This window comes from Osmerus eperlanus, chromosome 12 (assembly GCF_963692335.1).
Source record: "Osmerus eperlanus chromosome 12, fOsmEpe2.1, whole genome shotgun sequence".
Lineage (NCBI taxonomy): Eukaryota > Metazoa > Chordata > Actinopteri > Osmeriformes > Osmeridae > Osmerus > Osmerus eperlanus.
The window spans coordinates 16,554,400-16,569,709 of NC_085029.1; the positions used below are offsets into that span (position 1 = coordinate 16,554,400).

Here is a 15,310-nt window from a genome sequence, read left to right on the forward strand (position 1 = left end):
GCTGTTGGTTGCTAGTTAACTCAGTGTGTAAATATGGACGGTATCTGTTAGCACCATAGACATGTCTATGGTTGGCACTAGATCAAGTATAAAGTAGTAACGTTATGTCCCGCCTACTTGCATAAGTAACTTGCATAACTACAACCATTCCTATAGTTCCATAACATAAATGGCAAACTGCTATATTGGCTATAAGCACACGACCACAGTGATACATATTTCCGATGAAAAATAGGCCAAGCCAGGTCTAGAACTTCTGATGGAAGTTAGAAACATGACTTTTAATAACCAGAACAGGCTAACATTAACGACTAGCAAGCAAGCTTACAATCAGATAATTGGGTACATTATAATGTAGGCTAGCTAAAAATTGTTGGGTAACTACTAGCCTAGCTAACGTTACTCTTCAAATCCGGTGTTAAGTTAGATTACTAGCTACTTTTACCTTACCTTCATAGTTGTCGATGTAGCTCGAAACGTACAATTTGAAGCCCCCTTCCCTCTTACATAGTTAATTGTCATTTTGGGAACATAACCCTTACTCCTTGTAAAAAATACCAGCATATTGTGTGCGAGAACTTACATAACTCCTAGCTTACCGGAAATTGGGGACCTGGTTTTTGCAGTGTGCGGAAGTGATGCGCGCATAGTGAATTAAATAGGACGTATGCAAGTTAACGTGACAAATTGTCATTTTCAAATGTATGAAATGTGTATTTTCAAATTTACCAACAGTATGTATAAACATTTATATATTTCTTCATTTTTTATATTTTAGTTTTTATTGGTTTGGCAGCCCACAGTTTGGGAATCTCTGTACTAGGCAAAGGAAGTTTTTTCCACCAATTATTACTTGTCAGAGTAGAGCATATCTCTGTTGAATCATATGTTTTCAATCTCAATTTACTAATGGAAATAAGTATATGTAAATTTAAATCCTGTTTTTACCACAAATTCATTCACACATGATTTTAAATTCAGTTTAATGATGGAAGAGAAGCATGCCATCAACTGGCACGACAACTAAGCCACAACATTGCTACATTTTTATTACATTGGTAGGAAATGACTGAATTCAACATCCTGTAGTAAAACCATAGTCCTAAACTGTTGTTCTGAACACTAAACCAAACGCAGAACCACAAATATAAGAGCTATAACAACATGTGTCTAACATTAGCAGTTATTTGCAATTAGCTAGAACTCATAATCTGGGCATCCAAGACTATAATGGTTAACAAAATGACATGAATGACTACTTAAAAGTTAAGATGTTTTTACGTGATGGACAAAACCAACACACGAACATGTTTAAAGTCTTGGTTATATCTACACTCACATGCAAACCCATGAATACCAGTTCCAGTGTGTTATTGATGTTGTTTTTCTCTAATGAGAGGAACATCTGAGATCAGTCTTGATAATCAAAGCACATTGTGTTTCAAACATACACATAGTTATAAGCAACTGTAAACATATTTTTGTTCAAGTGCATGTTGCAAAAACTTGGTACATGAAATGTAAAAAAATAACTATTGACATATCCAAAGTGAAATAAATTAATACATTAATATAATAATACATTGGAATATGAGGGATCTGTGAAGGTGCTAAAACAATTTGAGAAAATATGTTGATTAATATACGTATAGGGTAAACTTGTCATGAAGTCTGCTCACTTAATACTCAATGTTACAAGCTAAACAACTCCACAATATGTAACATCTCATCAGATATGCTTTTCCTATAAATACAAATTCATTTTTACACCTAGAGTAATTGGCAAATGGAATGATTTAAAGACAATTGTACACTTTCTCATTCCATATTTTTGGCTGTTTTTGAAATGACACTGGTAATGGCCCTTTTTCACTAAGATCTGCTTGGATCAAGGTACCAAAATGAAAGAAACCAAAATACCATATTCTGTACTATAAGAACAGGTCAGAAATCAAGCATTCAACATTCAGGTAATACTGTTAAAACTACCGTTGCTTAATTTGAAATGATGTTTTTTTGCACTCCCTTAAAACCATAATAATAGCCAGCAGTAATAAAGTTATATATGTTTCAACAACTTGAATGTCATATTGTTAACACATTTTCATATTAAGAAATGTAGCAACACTTAACATAGATTATGTTTCTACTATTGCTTTTAGGTGGTCCATATTAAGATAAGAGCTTAAGTCATTGAGTCAGAAACATTTAAATACCATGTATGCTGACAAATAATCTAGTCTTTAGAAAATAATTTGTTTTAATGATTATACAACTGTATAATCATGGATGTCAACTATTCATTCTGATTTCAAAATAAGGTATTTGGTTACATATGGTGCCTGAGAATATATTTTTCATGGTGTCCCAAACCATCACCACTGCCACCACCAAGTCTCCTAGATTTGTTTTAATCTCAGACTCTGCATATAAAGATGCTCCCAGCTTTGCAATGCACTTCATATAGAGAATATTTTCACAATTCCATTCCTTAGAAACAAACAACAACCTTAACCTACCCCAATAAATTCACTTTTCAAGTAAAATAAGGGAGAAGGTGAACACTTTCTAACAAACCCCAGAGTCGACAGAAATCGCTTAATCCCTTTCAACATGCCAGCAGGGGTAGCACAAGTCACAGAACATAAGGGGGTTTGGCTGGTCCGTATCCTGTCAAGACCATGGCACGACTAGGATCACGATCATGCAAGCCATTTCAACAGTCTCTTAACTATTGGAAATGAAAAACATCATATACCCACGTTGGCCATTGTGGAAAGAGCAGCCGTCTGCTCCCTGGGCTGCGGTGTCCCCTACCTGATGAGCCTCCTCATGGCCGTGGGTCGAGAGAAGGGCCAGCAATACTCGTTGGGCACCGGCCCGTTGACGTTGCACTCGAAGAAAGAAAACATGGGGAACCATATGCGAGCGCGACGGCTTTGCTGGTAAGCTCGCGTGTTGGCCAGAGTGTGGTAGTACAGGAAGAGTCTGGTAGTGATGTAGAACGCGATGAACACATCGATTGAGTAGTGTTCGTGGGCGGCCAGAATGAAGAAGATGCCAAACAAATTGAGGACCCAAGATAAAGTGTGAATGAAGTTCCAGCTCCTTGGGGTGTCTGTAAAACCAAGATACACATTTCAATGCTAGCTTGAAACTGTATGATAAAGGTCTGTATATTCACTGAATGATTATTACAATCTGAAGTACCACTATAGGACACTAGGTGAGAGCAACGAGACAAGACATCAGTTATCAAACACAAGAGACCTGGTGTGAAAAACTCACATTCAGTGACAAAGAAGTTGAGCATTGTTAGGACCACAGTGTGACCACTGAACATGTAGTCGCCACATGTATGGACTCCTGTAAGGGTCATTCCAAACCCAGTCCAGATGGCCACAGCTCGATGTAGTTTGGCCCACACATCACCATATATCTGGGAGAAGGACAAGGATAAAGAAAGGGTCAGAGAAAAGTACTCCCATTTATTCACGCATGCATTCAGCTGAGCATGAGTCTCTACCGTCTTAGAAGCAAATATCCAAATCAGGTTTACGCTTCCATGTAACCAACAGAAACCAAGCGCTGTTGTTTTACATGTATGTGGGAAAATAAGTACCTTTCCTGAGCACTGCAGGTGCTGTCCAGGCACCGACAGGGACGTGACGAACATGGTGATGCAGCGCAACATAAACACAGTTCCCATGAGGCTGCACAGACGACGCAGCAGGATTGACCTGTGATGGGGTTGTTTCAATGACAACGCTGCAGTGAATCCAGGACACAGTGTGTGGGTGCTGCCCCAGATCATTACTCTACCTGTGTTTGTGGAGTAGCAGGACCAGCAGCCAGATGTTGCAGAGGATGACTCCACATGCCTCGGCCATGGCAAAGGCCCATGGGATTCTAGGAACACTGGTTACAGAAAGAAATGGGTTTAATCTTCTTATTGCAAGCTGGTCAGATTCTTTCTCCCAATCCATTAAAACACAAAATATAAAGTAGACCAAAGTGATATTTTACTATTTAACCCTCGTGCTGCCTTCGGGTCACATGACCCAAAGGTTCATAACGAACCATCGTTGTGTTTACCCAATTTTACCCAATACAAAAACAAATACAAATAATTTTCTTTTAACCATTCCAATGTGGGGGGTCTGAGACAGCCCGACAGTTAAAAGAAAATGCTTCACTTTGTTTTTGTATGAGGTAAATTTGTCGCAATACGACGGTGGGTCACAATGACTGATGGGTCAGAATGACCCGAAGATAACACAAGGGTTAACAACCTTAAAATTAGAAAGTAATATTTTATACAGTGAAACATTCTAGGAGCTTCTTTTCATTTTGGGAAATTTGTCAACAGAGGAACTTAAATAACCAACACAGGAGACCCAGAGAGCGACTTATTCCCTTGATCATCTTGCCAGCAGCACTTAGGCATTTGCCACTGCATAAGAGTCTAAAATCGCCTTTTAGAATGTTCTCTTGAAACTGCCTTGAGAACATTCCAAATAACAACTTAGCATACACAACAGTTCTTGCAGTCTATGACCACACACAATTTGAAATACATGAGTCTAAGAACAGACACGTGCAGAAAATAGGGCAGTGACAACGTCCATCTGGCCTGATATTCTAGCAGCTGATTAAAAACGCAAAGCATTTCTGGCCTGACTCCCAGACTTGCCCCACCATCATATTCACTTTCACTGCTGCCTTTCGAGCACTCCTTCATGTTCACAACAAAACATCACAGTTGTTGTCATTATAAACTAGTATAGGTATATGGTAAATACTACACAAACTAGCGCACTTTTTGAAGTATTCCAGTTAGCAACCCACCTGTCTAAGAAGATATCTGGCAGGGGTGGGTAGGTGCGCATGTCCGGCACCCTCTCATGCACTATGACCATTACGAAGGAAGTGAATCCGAACACAAACATCACGTATACGGAGCTGAGCACCGTCTTCCAGTACTCGGGGTCCAGACGTCTCGTCTGCTGCTTGTACTTCCCGTTGGTGTACTGGTGGTACTCCTCTCCCACAGGAGCCGTCCCGGCGTGATCGCAGTCCGCGGCGGGGTCTCCGTTGTAGTGCCAGTCTCCCCCACCGTTGCCGGTGGGCGAGTGCCCATCGAAGGGCAAGCCCAGCTCCTCCAGGATGTCCGAGTTCTGCTTCTGGAGCTTGCGGAGGGACACCATCAGGCGCTTGATGTCCCCCAGTACCTTGAGCTCCAGCGGGGGGGAGCGGAGGTCGTATTCGCTTAGGGTCAGGAGGCTGGTGCCGTCCAGACGGTGCACGTTACACAGGAGGTCCACATAGTCGCAGAAACCCTCATCCTTCAGCCACTTGGCAACATGTTTGGGGGTCCAGCGTCGGACGCTCAGCTGAGACATCACCCTACTCTGAGAACTGAGAAAAGAAACAAGGCGACAGGTGACTTGCTGCAGGAGGTGACACACAGATACTGGCCCTGACCCTGGTATGGGTCATGGGTGACGCTACCAAGGAAACGTGACCAAGTTGTGTCTCGAGACAGCACCAAAGTACAGACAAGACAAGACTTTGAGAAGGATCTCAGTCAAGATTTTGGCACTTGACTGAGCAAACACTGTTTACGACTGTCTAATGATTTGAGCAGAGGGGGGAAAACTGTATTAGCATGCTGAATAAGAACACAGGGCAGAAGTTCCACACCCAGAATAGGTCTCAGAGATTACAAACATGAAAATAAATAAGTGGAGCTACTGCAATATATATATATATATATTTTTTTTTATTCTTGCAAAAACAGTCCCGTGGTTAAGTCTTAGAGAACAACAGATTCACAGTTTCGATTGAATCAGCAGAGTCAGTTTCTATCGCCTGCTAAGCAACGTTTCGTAATCATTCCAAAACCAGACCCAGACAGTTCGAGTAATGGCCGATTCTGAACTGGGGGACGTCCAGACACTAGTGTATTCAAGATACAGGGCACACTACTTCAAACCCATACAACACTTAGCTCTTATCCACTTGTCTTGTAAGGAACACCGAAAAAAACCGACATACAGAGTGAGCTTTTGCGTTCAACTTTGGCCACTCAGATGTTGCAAACTGTTGGTAACAGTTATGTCTTTGAAAGGAAAGCTTGCTCAATGGGGATCACACCCTCTATTATTCTTGGTTACTAATTATAGCCTTGAAATAGGTGAAGGAGTATACCAGTTGTTTGCTATTTAAACACCAATTAAATTAATTGACCATGGATTACTGTCAAATTACAAGTTGAAGGTTAGGCTATCAAAGCAAATACAACTTAACAAAATAGTTCAGAAATGCACTGTGATCATTGCTTTTGAACGACAGCCTCGCCTAAAACACGATTCTCACTTACGCCTTCTGGCTCAGATTTGTATCTGTATACAAACTTAGAACTGAATCTGAATCGGACAGAGGAATTAATACAACTGTGGAGCATCATGTTTATGCAGCATTGACATTGTATAACTCCAGTAAGTTAGGATACACTGTATTGTCCGTCAGTGCAAGTCAGCGAGATGCTTATCATTAAACTATGGTGCAGACCACATTGTAGCTCTCTCCGGCGAGACACAATCCATGTCCTCGACTATGTAAATCCGTAACACCTGGGGGGCTATACAACAGTGCTGGCTGCAACAAACGAACTGACAGCGAAACAGAAAACAGATTAGATGTTAGCTAGCATTAACACTAGCTCTAGATAGGTTAACGCAGACATCAATCTGTCAAACTAGCTAGCTAGCTACTTAACAATAAAGCTAGCAACGTTAATATAACACACACAGCTCGTCTTACGCCAACCCAGAGAGATGATGGGAAGACTGAATATCGTTAGCTAGATAGCCACGTCAATAGCTAGTTAGCTAGCAGCTACCACATAGTTGAGTTGTGTGGTAGTGGCAGTGTTAACAGGACTTCAATTAATTAGATGGTTGAAGCTATTTGGACACCCGTGGAAAATACTCACCGGATTCCAGTTCGAATCTGTTTTGACATATACTTCGATGACAGGGTTGATGCAAATCATTTCTCACAGGTTGGCTACACATAAGCGGCAGAACCGTACCTATGAGAAAAGATGCGCAATTATGTTATATTTTACAGTAGGCCTACATAGACCATGTACGGGAAAACTGACACCTGCTGGTCAACTATGCGTACTATGACACTTCAACTTTGAAACAATGATTTACATGTTCTACTTTCTGACTTAATGTCTTTAGTACCAAAATTAAATGTTGTTCATAACAAATTACAGAATCCCCAAAGCACCAAATGTAAACATGTGTAACTTAATATACACATTGGGACACTATTTTTAATTTTAGACTAGGGCAAATACACCTGCCACTGTCACTATACCCGCATGATCGCAAATTAACAGCATAAGAAGATGAATTGGTTAGAGAACAAATTCGTTAGAAAATGCATTACATTGTAAACTGTAGGATAAACTGAAATCTGATGGGTCACAGTTATGTGTAATGTCCAGAAGAACAATGGTTCATCTGACGCTGCAACAGTGAAAGAGTTGGAGAGGGTTTTGTACGGGGGTAAAAGGTTTGGCAATCACGTGGACGAAGTTTGGCCGAACTTGTTTATTGCGGACATGTAAGTCATTCAAAACCATTGCTGATTGTTGTCCTGGGATAACATGCAAGGGAAGATGAATTTGAGATTTGGAATGATTTGGTGAGATTACTCTATTTCCCCCCTGTTGATTATGATCAGGTCAGCGGCCAACGACCGATACGGTTTATGGAAGCTGGGAATCACCCATGTCCTTAATGTTGCACACGGAAAGGCGTACTGTCAAGGAAGTCATGATTTCTATGGATCCTCTGTGGACTATCATGGGGTCCCGGCTGACGATTCTCCCTCTTTTGACCTCTCACGCTACTTTTATGCCTCTGCTGAGTACATAAAAAATGCACTTGACACACCAGGAGGTAAAGAATCATCGAATGGAATAGCCTAGTTCATTAAACCATGGATACCATCCTGTATTTTACTTCACCAAGGTTACGGTGTGTGTCCTCTACAGCGTTATTTAACGCTCTGCACCGCTTGCCTTCCCTCAGTAGCCTCTAGGGGGAGCTTTCAGACGTTAGGCTAATACATAGTTGTAGTTGTCCAAGGTCACTGTTGTAGTCATGGCCAATAATGTATTTTTCGCAAATATCTTTGATAAAAAGTTGTAATAAAAAGTTTCCCCAAAAAGGTTTCAGAAAGATTTTTGAAAAAAGTTGTGGGGAAAAAAAACTATTGAGCAGTTTCAAAAACTTATTTTAAAAACTTTTATAGTCCGATAGAAAATATTTTTTCACAAATATTTTTTCCACTACTTTTTTTCACAAATATTTTTTCATATTTTTTCCGCTCGGCTGTAGTGGACACACACCGTTAGTCTATGAATAATCATTGATGATTTTCACCTGTTGTTTTATTCTCCAGCTAGGGTCTTTGTCCACTGTGCTGTTGGAGTGAGCCGTTCTGCGTCGCTAGTTCTAGCCTACCTAATGATCCATCACCACTACTCCCTAATGGACGCCATTATAAAGGTCAAAGAGCGACGGTGGATCTTTCCAAATAGAGGATTTCTGAAACAGCTCTGTGCTTTGAATAGGAAATTACACACAAAGGCTTGAGCTGAGAACATTATCAAGGTATTGACCCAAATATACAATAAACATTAATACATACATACATAATAAACATTGTGTTTATTAAGGTTATGTAATCACAGTTCATTTACAGTGAGCAGTACTGTAGCACAGGTGGTAGCATGTTCTAACCACATGGTGGTGTTTGTGTTCCATCAGTTCAGACCTATCCTATTAGAATCCAGATGTTTTTTCCAGATGCAAATTATTGCTGTTTTGGATTTATTGAATTACTAAGTGTAATGTGAAAAACATGGAACCAGCCTACAGCTGAATGAAAATGTGCATCTGGGGCTGTTATCATACCGTCTTTATGAGTAGGGACCACACTAGCCTGAGCGCTAAATTTGGTACGTGTCCAATGGCGCTGACAGTAAACAAACACCTGCTAGCAAAAATCATCTTGGGAAGGGGTGGATGGTCTAGTGTTTACTCTGTAGCGTAAAGTACTCTGTTTATTCATTTAAAGTGTAATCTATGGTTAAAATGACATCATTAAACAACAGGATAAAGGAGTATCTGTCTGTGAAGGACCTACAAAAAGTTTTGGATTCATGTAAGCTACAGCTGAATCAGATAGATGAGGTTTGGCCCAACGTATACATTGGAAATGTGTAAGTACAGTATGTTTCTCTCACTTATGGGAATTCCACTGCTCTTACATTGGTTTATAATAATACATCTTGTGGTAGGCTACTTTGAAAGTTATGCATCATTATAATGATGAAACTGCCTAGTTGTGTTGCAATAGATAACAAAGAGAACTGTTATGGAATGTTATGTCATCATATTACCTTGTGCGTCAGATTTAGGCTGATGGCTAGGCTTGTGTAAATACAATATGCATTCTCAATACATTTTCTGAGAGGTTTGGAAAATGATATGTACTGGACAGTTGTAAAGCAATCAGAACAGTTATTCATCTTTCCTCTTTTTGTCTTACCAGGGCAATAGCCCAAAACACGACTGCCTTGCGGAGATTAGGGATCACTCATGTTTTAAATGCTGCTCATTCCAAGCGAGGCAGCATAGGAAACCAAAGGTTTTATGGCAACGAGTTTGTGTATTGTGGTATTCCAGCAGATGACTCCACTCACTTTGATCTGAATGTTTACTTCAAACCTGCTGCAGACTTCATTCACAAAGGTTTAAAAACACCAGATGGTAAGGTTTTTTCATTTTCTCCTATTGTCAATTTTGCACCAAACTGAACACAATTCAGATCTTTTGATGCAAATAAAAGCCTAGTACAAAAAAACATTGCAGGTGCTTCCTTTTCAAACACAACTCTCTTCACCTGGGCTTACACTTATAATTGCATACTCAATCATATACTGTATGTTTTCATCCATAAAGAAGCAATAATAAAGAACCTTACCTTGCATAATGTCTATAATGTCAACCATGGTTCCTCTCCCAGCTCCTTTCAGAAAGAGGACAGTATGGGATTAACCTGACAGCCTGGGCCTGTCTGCAAAGGGACCTTGAATGAACAAAGGCAATGAACTGTGGACCCTATTTTTAGCCCTCAGTAGGGACTGGAAGGGCCACAGTTTGAGACAAGCAGTCATGTATGATATTAATAAGACGGAGGACTCTCGCTAATCCTCTCTCCCTTTCCTTCCCTCGCCTCTTTGCTCCAGGGAAGGTGCTGGTGCACTGCATCATGGGAAGGAGCCGCTCCTCAAGCTTGGTGTTGGCATACCTCATGCTCTACCACCACATCCCCCTCCGTCATGCCCTCCAGGAAGTGGTGCAGAAGAGGGCCGTTTACCCCAACAGGAACTTCCTGGCACTGCTGCTGGATCTGGATCTTCAGATGAGAGGGAAAAAGAAAACGTGTGTGATTATTTAGAGGTGAAGAAACTGCCACACCTTGATCTGAGTGATGGATTACCTCGTTGTCGTTTGTCAGGCAGAAAATCCCGAGGCATGTCCAGAGTTTGAATCAAGGCTTTGGGAAGAGATGGAGAAGATAGAAGATACAACTTCATCCTTGGAAAAATGTGATGTTCAACCTTATAATTGTCAGACTGTTTCACAGATAACTGTATGTTGATGTCGAAGTACTGTACACACAGTGTGTCAATATACATGGACCAAAAATCCTTTCAAAAGGGACACTTAAATGTTTCTTATTCTTAAAGATCACATTTCCCTGGTCAAGAATCTATGCAATTAACCACAAGGTCGATATGTTCACTGAAAAGAGAATAGATTTTTTTTTAAACTGGTAAAAGTAACTACACAATTTTTTACTACTTTTCCTTCAACTACCTGAAACATATGGATGCCTCTAACATTAATTCTAAATGTGGTGTAAGATGTTACAATGTGTCTGAAAATAGAAATGACATAAAACTAAACGCAACAATTGTTTTTGTTTTTATTGTTTTTACTGTATTTCTGACAGGATAGATAGTATGCTTTGTGTGAAAGATGATAAATGCTTAATTTCAACGTGAGTCAGATCGAATGCGTTCAACAAATGAGGTCATGGAGAACAGAGAATTCCCAAACATTGATGTACTCAAACAGCACATGAATCCTCGGGGGACGGTCCTTATCTATTGCTTTGGAAGCCGTAGCAACAGCACTTCTGAAGTCATTCTCTGGCTGTGTCCTCACCCTCCCCACATACCGGTATATCAGATAACCTTCAGGGAATTCAGAAGATGATGCCAGAATTATTTTGAGCTGAGATTCAAATGTTAAAATAGCCAAAAACATTGTGCGGCAGATTACAGTGTGTGGACCTGCAGTACAGTACTTGTGTGCTGTTGACCTACATGTGGTGACTGAGTGAGAGACGCTGGTGGCAAGTCTGCTATCTGGACTCATCTATTGCTTTGCAGGTTAGGAAAACACTGTATACATTATGTGTGAGTACACTGTTTATGCATATACGTGACCTTCATTTGCAAGTCAAATAAATGTCTGACATTGTTCTACAAAAGACTGTTTTTCGTGCCTGTACGAAGAGGCTGGAGTAGGTGATGAAAGAGGATTCTTATTCGGCCTTTGTGTTAACTGCGGGCTCCCGTACTATCTTTAATTACACTGAAGTGGAGCAAGGAAGGACAGGTTAGCCTTGAGGGGGAAGGGGAGGGGGGGGTCTAACACATTCAGCAGGGAAATCAGCTCTCTACCCCCCAACTTCAGCTGGGAGGAGGGATGTGTGTACTTATAGATCAATGGAGAGGAAGAAAGGCCTGCAGGTACTCCAGGCACATGTTGTGCCAGAACAGACTCAGTTCCCAGCTCTTGGTTTTGCTCCCACACACTTCAGCACAAGCACTGAGTACACGTAAAACGGTCGAATCACCCGAGCCTCACTGGTGTCTTGGCCGTGAGAAAGCATTTGTGTCCACATCCCCCGGTGAGGACGGCAAATACGGAGATACGCAAAGCCGTCAAGATGTTGGAGTGCAGGTCCGTACGTCGCACCAGCTTAACAAAAGGTCACTGAAACAGATTTTTACTCAACAAACTCATCCCAGTAGACGTGAGCATCACGTCTCCAGACCTTCCCAGTCTCGATACGCCGCTAGAATAAAACTGCATTTCTGAGGGGCTCTTTACATTGACTATGCAGACAGTACATCTGTACGATGCCTGAAGCAGAATCATTCAAATCCGAAATAGATGGAAATATTTACAGTATGAATAGAGCATGAGCTCACGTCTCTCTCTTGAGTGTGTGCATGCCTGACGGAAATGGACTGGAACGAAAATCTATGAAGAATTCACTGTTAGTTTTCTCAGGATCTGATACAAAATAAGACAACATTAACTATCTGGCAGAATTTTAGCAGTACATATTTTATGGCTGAATGGAATACATCAAAGAGATTGCTGGTCGAAATTCCGGACGTGTGTCACCAACAGCTAGTAAAAGGCAGAGGTGGACCACCCAGACATGCCCCGGGGGAGCAGCTGTTTGGGGTGCACTGAGGCGGGGGAGAGCCGGTACAAGACGCCCCTGGCCTCCGAGCTTCAGAGGCTGATGTGGACCAAGTCTGGAACCAGCGGCCATCTGGATGAGGTCTTTCCCCGGATCTACATAGGGGACATGTGAGAATCTGTCTTTCAGTGTCACAGTGGAGTTTGTCAGGGATATATTTTGATCAAAGGTCATTGGATCCACAAACTACATTACAGTATACTGTGTATAGGCAAGCCATGTACTGTACATACAAGGTAGTCACAAACCCAAATGGTGTTATTAAATACAAAAATGAGCATGTGCTCCTTTAAATTGTCGGACACTTGTGCACTTAGGTATGCAGCCAAGGACAAGAGGACCCTTGCGGCGCTCGTCATCACCCACGTAGTGAACGCCGCTGACGGCAAGTTCAACGTGAACACCGGGCCCAGCTTCTACAGACACACACACACACACACACACACACCGGGCCCAGCTTCTACAGACACACACACACACCGGGCCCAGCTTCTACAGAGGCACCCAAATCACTTACCATGGAGTAGAGGCTTTTGACATGCCGTCCTTTGATATGAGCCCATTCTTCTACTCATCAGCCAAGTTCATCAGGACAGCCCTGAGCACAAGTTCATCAGGACAGCCCTGAGCGCACCCACAGGTACAGCGCTTCTCTCGTCTATAAATACTGAAGAAACTAAGTCAAAATCCAAAACAACGTTTTGTGCGGTGAGTTTGTGAAAAATTCTCAAAGGGAAGGATGTTCAAATGAACAGCACAGCCAGAACTCTACCCATGTACAAATCAAGGTGTTTGGTGAATGATGCATGATGTTGTACAGTAGGCTATACCTGCTGACCCCCCACCAGGACTTTACACACAGCAGACATAACCACGTCTTTCCTCTCCATACATACATCAGTTTGTCTGTCAAGCCCTACCACAGCAATCCTATCTAGCATTAGCAGTTAGAATGCAAATCAAACACTAAACACAATATCAAGCTAATATCGTCCCTCACGGTAATCTTCTCATAAGCCGAGACCTTGGACGAGAAAATTGCTTTTAAATGGCTTGGCCCGGTAATTTGTAAGCAACACTTTCATTGGACATGGAAATTACACAATTATGTTTGTGGCCTGCTCTGCTCCTGTTATGCAGAGTGCATCTAGTCTGAGACATGACAGTAATAAGATGAGGCCTCCTCCCTCCCAGGATGGTGGGAGACGTAGTCTTCGGTGTGTAACAGGCCCTGCGCAGTAATCCTCAACAGAAATACACAGCCTAGTAGACAGTTCAATTATGCGCTCCTCTGGGCCCTAATCCTCACGCATGATAAGAAACCCCGGATTACCATGTGTAGAAACATCTGTTGCAACATTGTCGAAACTTTTAGGGAGTAGTTAAAAACACTCCACTTTGTGATACACAGGTCTGTAATCCACAGTGAAGTAACAAATAAGGCAATTAGTGTCAAAGGAACCTGTGCTGATCTGCAGGCTGCTCTACAGGGAGGGGAAGGGGGGGATCAGAGCTGTCTGGGAACAGCCTGAACTACTGCTTCGGTAGGTGTAGAAACCTGCAGCATGCCGTTATTAAAAACATGTTGTGGTTCCTCCTCCTCGCTAGGTAAGGTGTTTGTCCACTGTGCCATGGGCCTGAGTCGCTCCGCTACCCTGGTGCTGGCGTACCTGTTGATCCATGAGGGCATGACTCTGGTCGAGGCCATCAAGGTAGTCAGCACCAGCAGGAACATCTGTCCCAACGCCGGCTTCCTGGAATAACTCAGAGCGCTGGACAAACAGCTTCACTATCAGGGCAGATGACCACAGACACAATATCTTTAGACGCACTTTTGATACCAATTGAGACCAGCCAATCAGAATCACATGTAACTGTAATAATATGGTAGTAGAAGAGTATATCTGTCTGCAGTGTGTGTGCTTTCAATGCTGGCATGGCAGTATGTTCTATTCTAGGTTTGAGTGATGCATAGATGCATAAATAAAATAATAAGACACTGCATAAAAAATACTGTAAATCCCTTAATAAACCCCTTAAAACCTACAGTTGATATTGTATACTTCAGAAAGCCTAGAAGAGCTGTTTTTTATTGAAAAGTGTGACTGCTAACAATATCACGTCTGAAACTTCAATTAGAGTTGCACATCTGGAAGCGTTGGTGAGGCACCCAAGCACCTGCTGTTTCCTCCCAAGCTGTTCCTGGCTTCTGTCACAGTCACCAGCCGAGGCCACGCCCACCCTGCCTGGGCCAAGGAATGTTCAGCTGTCAGCTCTGGACAGGGAAGTGAGGCTGAGGTTTATAATGACCTCTACATCTACACTGACTAATGACGTTCCAGAAGATATGGAAAGATCTGTTTGTCTTCTGAAGGGAAGACGCTCTAAAGACTGAAGGGAGAAGGCACTGGATAATAAATAAAAATGCTGGTGCTGGTAAGAAAACAAACAAACAGACTGGAGTTCAAGTCTGTTTCGTGTGTTGCTAACATACCGAATCAAAAGAGCACCCACAGTGCATGCGCTGATTTGACAGAGTCCTGTGTAGAGCTGTCTAGCACACATGCTGCTTGGCACTGACGTTCTCCATCATGACCAACCGTTTGCTCTCTGCTGAAGGAGTTACGGGGATGAGCCAGGAGGAGGAGCCTGG

General features: G+C 42.0%; 4 protein-coding genes across 9 annotated transcripts; 3 read left to right on the forward strand and 1 right to left on the reverse strand.

Moving 5' to 3' along the window:
- Positions 1-966: 966 nt before the first annotated feature.
- Positions 967-10,527, reverse strand: LOC134030968 (sphingomyelin synthase-related protein 1-like). 2 transcript variants are annotated; one of them, XM_062474417.1, is made up of 7 exons: positions 10,399-10,527; positions 10,072-10,176; positions 4,849-5,418; positions 3,823-3,918; positions 3,623-3,740; positions 3,289-3,439; positions 967-3,118 (listed from the first exon to the last, which is right to left on the reverse strand). In XM_062474417.1, the coding sequence occupies exons 3-7, from the start codon at positions 5,400-5,402 to the stop codon at positions 2,814-2,816; spliced, it is 1,224 nt and encodes a 407-aa protein (XP_062330401.1). In that variant the 5' UTR covers positions 5,403-5,418; positions 10,072-10,176; positions 10,399-10,527; the 3' UTR covers positions 967-2,813. The 2 variants fall into 2 exon arrangements, with proteins under 2 accessions (XP_062330401.1, XP_062330400.1); XM_062474416.1 differs by lacking the exons at positions 10,072-10,176; positions 10,399-10,527 and adding an exon at positions 6,998-7,096.
- On the forward strand, positions 7,405-10,455 carry LOC134030975 (dual specificity protein phosphatase 13A-like). Of its 5 annotated transcripts, none has more exons than XM_062474429.1 (4): positions 7,405-7,641; positions 7,762-7,979; positions 8,485-8,696; positions 10,337-10,455. In XM_062474429.1, exons 1-3 carry the CDS (start codon positions 7,508-7,510, stop codon positions 8,676-8,678), a joined length of 546 nt encoding a protein of 181 aa, XP_062330413.1. In that variant the 5' UTR covers positions 7,405-7,507; the 3' UTR covers positions 8,679-8,696; positions 10,337-10,455. The 5 variants fall into 5 exon arrangements, with proteins under 5 accessions (XP_062330413.1, XP_062330412.1, XP_062330415.1 ...); XM_062474428.1 differs by lacking the exon at positions 10,337-10,455 and adding an exon at positions 9,774-9,863; XM_062474431.1 differs by lacking the exon at positions 10,337-10,455 and adding an exon at positions 9,777-9,861.
- LOC134030974 (dual specificity protein phosphatase 13A-like) lies at positions 9,171-10,912 on the forward strand. Its single transcript, XM_062474426.1, has 3 exons — positions 9,171-9,307; positions 9,640-9,857; positions 10,337-10,912. The coding sequence occupies exons 1-3, from the start codon at positions 9,171-9,173 to the stop codon at positions 10,546-10,548; spliced, it is 567 nt and encodes a 188-aa protein (XP_062330410.1). The 3' UTR covers positions 10,549-10,912.
- A 173-nt stretch (positions 10,913-11,085) lies between these two features.
- Positions 11,086-14,703, forward strand: LOC134030976 (dual specificity protein phosphatase 13B-like). The gene is given in 5 exon segments (XM_062474432.1): positions 11,086-11,548; positions 12,582-12,767; positions 12,975-13,057; positions 13,134-13,265; positions 14,266-14,703. Coding segments are annotated over 4 exon segments (567 nt in total). The 5' UTR covers positions 11,086-11,548; positions 12,582-12,612; the 3' UTR covers positions 14,463-14,703.
- Positions 14,704-15,310: the final 607 nt, after the last annotated feature.